At 65.6% G+C, this 5,717-nt stretch overlaps 1 protein-coding gene across 1 annotated transcript in view; it reads left to right on the forward strand.

The window, feature by feature from the left end:
• The first annotated feature begins 1,403 nt into the window (after nucleotides 1–1,403).
• AKT1 (AKT serine/threonine kinase 1) overlaps nucleotides 1,404–5,717 on the forward strand; it is a 21,801-nt gene continuing 17,487 nt past the window's right edge. The window contains exon 1 of the mRNA XM_007455580.1: nucleotides 1,404–1,530. Coding sequence (XP_007455642.1) covers nucleotides 1,485–1,530 — 46 coding nt within the window. The 5' untranslated portion in view covers nucleotides 1,404–1,484. The remainder of the gene's footprint in view (nucleotides 1,531–5,717) is intronic.

Below are 5,717 nucleotides of genomic sequence, written 5' to 3' on the forward strand. Positions count from 1 at the left end.
GTTGGGCAAGGAGCGTCTTCCCGGTCTCAGGCACAAGGCAGTGAGTGGGTCTTCCTGTCCTTCCAAATTTAGCCCAAGACAGTCAGTGCAAAGCAGCCTTCTCTGGGTGCTTAGCCCATGCCTCAGGAGGCCAGTGAGGTGGGCTGCGGGAGAGTGTCTAGGTGGCTATAGGAAGACCCATGTTGGAGGTACTCAGGGTCTCTGCCTGGCCTGGGTGTTCCCGAAAGGAGTCTTTCCTGGCCTGCCCTCATGAGTGCCCAACTGGAAGGGTAGCAGAGGACTGCTCATGGGGAGAGTGCTCTTTCCCAGGATGCTCGGAACCGGTGATGTGAGAATGGGGTTTTGAGGGATGCCTAGGAGTTCATCCAGCAGGGGAGCAATGGGGTGGGCCACAAAGGATCAATGGCCAAAGTGTCTGCTCAAGAGAAGGCTGTGGTGGGCCTCCAAAGGGCGGGTGCCGGTGCCTCTGGGTTTGCACAGTCCCCCCCACTTGTTGCCTCCTGGAAGCTGTAATTACGGGTCTGTAACCACTCTGGACTGGGTACTCCTTGCAGACGGGACTCGTCGGAACCTCTCTTTGTCCCCAGTGCCCAGTGCTGAGCCTGGCAAAACCAGAGATGCCCGGCACATATTGGCCAAATGAATGAACCAGATTCAGAGCGGCGGGGGCGCTGTGGTTTAGGAGGGGATTGGCGTTTCCCTGGGATGGGTGTGTGTAGGGGGTTTTCATGTCACCCTGGAGGGCCCCGGGCTCTCATTTGCACCAGTTGCCTGCACTCCTGCCCCTGCCTTCTTCAGACGCCACGTTTGAATTTCTCTCCTTTCCCAGTCGGGGCTAGGGAAGGGGAGCTCTGGATTCTGCCTGGGAGCCCCAGCCTCTGGGCAGGAACACCATGGACAAGGACAACTGGGCACCCTCACCAGGGGATTGGGGAGGCTGAGAGGTGTGGGCTGAAGCAGTCAGAGGGGCTGCCTGGAAGAGGTGGCCTCCGCTGGGCCGGCAGGTTAGGGAGGCTGGGATATACCAGGAGGGCCTTTTGGGGACGGGAGTGATTTGTACAAAGGTCAGGGTACGTGGGAATGGGTCGGTAAGGGGGGCAGTGAGCTCTGAGGGCTTGGGGGTCCAGGAGGGGCGGTGGCAGGGGCTTGAAGCCCAGGGGGAGGGGAGGCCTGGGCCCAGGGAGCAGTGTGAGTGACTTTGTATCAGGTGCCGTGGCAGGAAGGCAGAGCGGGGGCCAACGGTGGCTCTGTATGCTAAGAGGGGACAGGTCGTGTGGGAAGGCACACCCGGGCTGAGTCCCCACGCGCTACAGGCCTCCTGGGCTCACCTCGAGGTCCGAGGAGTGTCCCCAAGCCCAGCACAGCCTCACACTTCCCTCTGCTTCTTCCAGAGGCTGTTGACAGCCCGCTGGGCTCTGGGAGGACTCTGCTAGAGGCGTGTGAGCGAGGTCTGGGCCACGCAGGCCTGCGGGAGCCCCGGCACCATGAATGACGTGGCCATCGTGAAGGAGGGCTGGCTGCACAAACGAGGTCAGTGCCCACGGGGCTGGCCGGGGGTGAGGGTCCCAAGTGGGCCTGCGGCTCCTCAGTGGCCCGGGGCGGCCTGGGCCGTGGCTGCCGGGTGAGCGAGGCCTCCCTGGGCTCCTGGACCCTCCTGGACCGGCCCGGGTGCGCTTTGGGGCCCAGTGTCCCCACGGCCTAGAGGGCATGGCTTCGTGGGACCTCCCGGGCGGGGACGTGTGCCCTGGGCCGGCGTGCAGCCCGTGAGTGGCTGCCTGGCTGGGGCCATGGGCGGGAAGAGCCACCCACTTTCCTGGAAGGCAGTGGGGACGCTGGGGCCGGTCCAAGGCCTGGCGCACTAGCGGCCCGGGGCGCTGCCCGAGGGCTCCTGAGGGCAGAGCAGGGCTGCTTGGCCTGGCTGTAGGCGGGAGGGGGCTCCATGCCACCCAGTGGCCCAGCTTGGGGCAGGTTTATGCTGGAGCTGCCGAGCCAGCTGGCCTGGAGCCCCCTCAGCCTCCCCTGTGCTCACTCATATGGCCGTGTGCCCAGGGAGGGGCTCAGTGAGGAGCTGCTGGGACGGGAGCTTGGGTCTGGGCCCCTCACCTTCCGGCCTTGCCTGCCCCACGGCCCTCTGTTGCTTGGCGGCCGGTGCGGGGGGTGGGGGCTGGTGTCCAGGTGCCTAGGTAAGTCACTCCCTCCTGCTCCAGGGCGGGGATTGGCCACTCACCACCTGCTCCCCCAACTTGCTCTTCCTCCAGACCTGTTCCCTCCCAAAGCTCTGGCGATCCCATGCTAGCTAGCCACTAGCCACGCCACTCTTCATGCACACCCTCTGGTGAGGGTGTCCCCGTCCTCATCTCGGGATCCCACAGGCTGTTGGGAGGGGGAATCTCAGGCATAGGTGGAGCACACAGGGAGGCACGGCAAAAGTGGGTGTCACGAGACTGGGTTTTGTGGGATGCATAGGAGCCTCCCAGCAGAGCAGGCTGGGAAGCTGCAGGAGCTGTGGTGGGCAGCACAGGAGTGATGGAGCTGAGACCTCAAGGGGCTGCAGAGGGCACGAAGCAGGGGATCAAGGATGTGGTCTGCTGTGTGTTTTTAGAGTTCACTTAGGCGGCTGCAGGGAGGACAGTGCACTGGGCCTCAAGACGGAGGTGAGGTGGCCGCAGGGGCCTGTGGTCCGTGGCGAGCCCCTCCAAGGTTTCCTGCACCCAGCGGCCTTCTGGATCCCCTCCCCCAATGTTTACCCCTTCCTGACCCCCAGGAGCACCACTTCTTGTGCCTGGTGCCTCCTACCCCCACTCCCCATCAGGTCCTACTCTGTCTGCCTCACCTCAGCCCTCTTTGGTGGCAAGGATGCCCTCTCTGACCCTGGTCCCCGTCCTCCCCTCTGTGCCTGGTGGCAGCACAAGAGCACAAGGGGACCGGTACCTCTTAATCCTTGGCAAATGTTTGTTAACTGACTGTTCGATTAAGGACTGACCTGGGAGATGCCTAGGCCTCAGGGCTGCCAGGGCTCCTGTCCCAGTTACTGGGGCATCCACTGGCCAGCCAGGCTCAGGTGGGAGTGCCCCTCTCGTGCTGGGTGAATTTCAGAGTGCCACTCTGGGTGTGTGCTCTGGGGGCGCAGGGTGTTGGGCCCAGCGGAGCGTCCGGGGAGCTGGGTTTTGACCTGACTCGGCTGCCGCATCGCTGTCTCCTTCTCCAAGGGCAAGTCTGTGACTCCTTGGGCCTTGGTTTCCCCATGGGTACAGTGGGTGTGGTGGTGGGCAAAGCCCTGGGGCAGAGTACAGCCAGACTCGGGCCGGGACAGAGGGTCCTACGTGCCCACGTGCCAACCCAGGCAGTGTGTGGGGCGGCGATGTGGCCCTGGCCCTCTTGTAGCCCGGGAGGGGTTGTGCCGTGTACCACCTCCACTGCCTGCCCTCGAGGGCCTCCCCCCCGCCCTCCGCTCCCCGTTCCCAGTGACCCCGTGGGAACCTCTGTGTGTTGCAGGCTCATCCCACTGCCCCCACTGCTGTCTTGTTCTCTCTGTCCTCTTGTCCGTCTCTCAGTCTGTCTTTTACGAATCTGTGCTTTCCCACAAACGTGGGCTCTTCCCGTGTGCTGGACTTTGGGGTGACTGGGTGAAAGGAACAGGGGTCATGTGGCTGAGGGGTGGGAGATGGGTGGACTTGGGTTAGATGTTGGGGGATCGAGGAGGACCCCGATTTAGGGCTGGAGGTACGCGGCGGTGCCGTTTCCCGAGACTGGGGTCGGGGGGGCTCGCGTACCCTTCCTGGGTGTGGATAGCGTCCTGGCCTTGGTCGTGGGCGGGCGGACGTGCAGGCCGAACCCCGCGTCACCGGCAGGAGGGTGGACAGTTTGAAGATGCTCCTGTGTGCGTGCTCCGCTCCCAGAACCCTCCCTCACCTGCAGTGTCACGCCCACCCCCCGGCCCTGCCCCCCGCCTCTCAGGACTGGCTGGAAGAGGGAGCCAGGCCTCCTGTGGGGTGGCTCTGGGTAGAGCTGGGGGGTCCCTGGGCTGGGAGCGGGCGGAGGGCTCCTGCAGCAGTGGTGTGAGGTGCTACAGCCGCCCTGCCCCCTCCCCCTGCCGGGGGTCTGATCCCCCGGGGGGTTGGGGGAGCTCCGGCTGTCCTCCAGCTCCTCGCAGACCCCTGAGGCCCCCCACGCTGCTGCTTCTTGTTACGTAGGTTGGGGGGCTGCTGTGGGATGAGGGCCTGCATTGCCCACCGTGCCGTGTCTGCCCTGCGTCCAGCCCAGGGCCTGCACGTGAGGGGCGAAGGGACCTTCGGGGCTGAGTGGGTGTTGAGAGTTGACCCAACGGCCTGTTGGCCAGGGTCAGGGCAGGACAGACCCCCGGCCCCCAGCTCCTTCTCCCGCCCCTCAGGGACATGGGCTCCCTCCCTCCCATCTCTGGGGAGGGCCCGGGGCTGCGGCCCTGGTGTCCTGATGCGTGTACTCTGGGCCAGAGCAGCCGAGGCGCAGAGGAGAGCCCGGGCTGGCGGCTGACGCCGCAGCTCGAGTCCCAGCGCTGTGCTGCCCTGTGGCACCCAGGCAGGCCCTCTGGGCCTCGGTGTCCCCGGCTGTCCCCAGGAGAGAGGGGTCCAGCTGCTCAAGGCTCACAAGGTGGTGAGGAGGGCTGAGCCGGGTGGGGCCACAGGGACCGTGTGCAGATGTCCTGCGAGATGGGTGGACATCCAAGCTATGGGCAGGTGTCCCCAGAGGTGGGCAGCCTTCCTGAGTAAAGCGGGACGTTCGGGGTGAGTGACAGGCAGGCATCCCGAGTGATGGGCAGACACCCCAAGCTGTGGGTGGACAGCCCGAGTGGTGGGCAGCTGCCGTTCAGCTCCAGCCGCTGGTGCTGGGGGCCGGTGGGCTCGGTGTGGCTCAGAAGGTCGCCTCTCCAAAGGTTTGGTCTATTATGTGCACTCCCCTGATATTTGAAGGTTGACAGTTTAAAAACCTTGTCCTCCTTCAGGATGCAGGTCTGGCTGGACTTGGCCTGCGGCCTTCAGTTTTGTCTTTAGGCTGTGTGCGGTGCGCAAGGCCACGGGCCTGAGTCCGTGCAGCTGCTTTGGGATGTGTCCCCAGGGCCCTGCCGTCCCTGCCCACTTGCCCTGGTGCCCACCGGGCTGTGCACCACCTCGGCTGCAGCCCAGCCCCCCGGAGAGCTGCTCCAGCAGAGCCCCACCCGCGGGTCCCACTCTTGGAGCCCGTGGAGGGTGCAGGGTCTGTGGCCGTCCTAGTTGTCTCCAACCCATGGACGGGCCAGCTGGGCCACGTGGGCCGGGAGAAGGGAGGACGGCAGTGAGATGCTGGCCACGGGGTGAAGGAAGGGGCTGAGGGTCTGGGTGGGGGTGGGGCACCGGCCTCGGGCACCCCTGGGCTCACGTGGGCCAGCTGCTGGCCTGGCCAGGAGGGTCCATGAGGGCAGCCACCACGCCGCAGCCCAGCAGGCAGGGGCTGGGGAGCGGGGTGGGGAAGAGCTGGCCTGTGGGCACGGGGTCCCCCGTCCGGGACCCTCCCTGGACGTGACCCTAAGTGAGGTCTGCCCGGCGCGTGCACACGTGGGAGGCTAGCGTCTGTGCCTCAGCTTAACCGCCCCCACCCCAGGAGCGGCGGGCCTGGTGGCGCCGTGTATTCACGGGACTCGGTGGGGCTGGTCCCTGGCTCGTCTCAGGCCTGGCTGTGGCCACCCCGCCCCCCCCCCCCCC

Source organism: Lipotes vexillifer, unplaced genomic scaffold, assembly GCF_000442215.2.
Source record: "Lipotes vexillifer unplaced genomic scaffold, Lipotes_vexillifer_v1.1 scaffold584, whole genome shotgun sequence".
Taxonomy (NCBI): domain Eukaryota; kingdom Metazoa; phylum Chordata; class Mammalia; order Artiodactyla; family Lipotidae; genus Lipotes; species Lipotes vexillifer.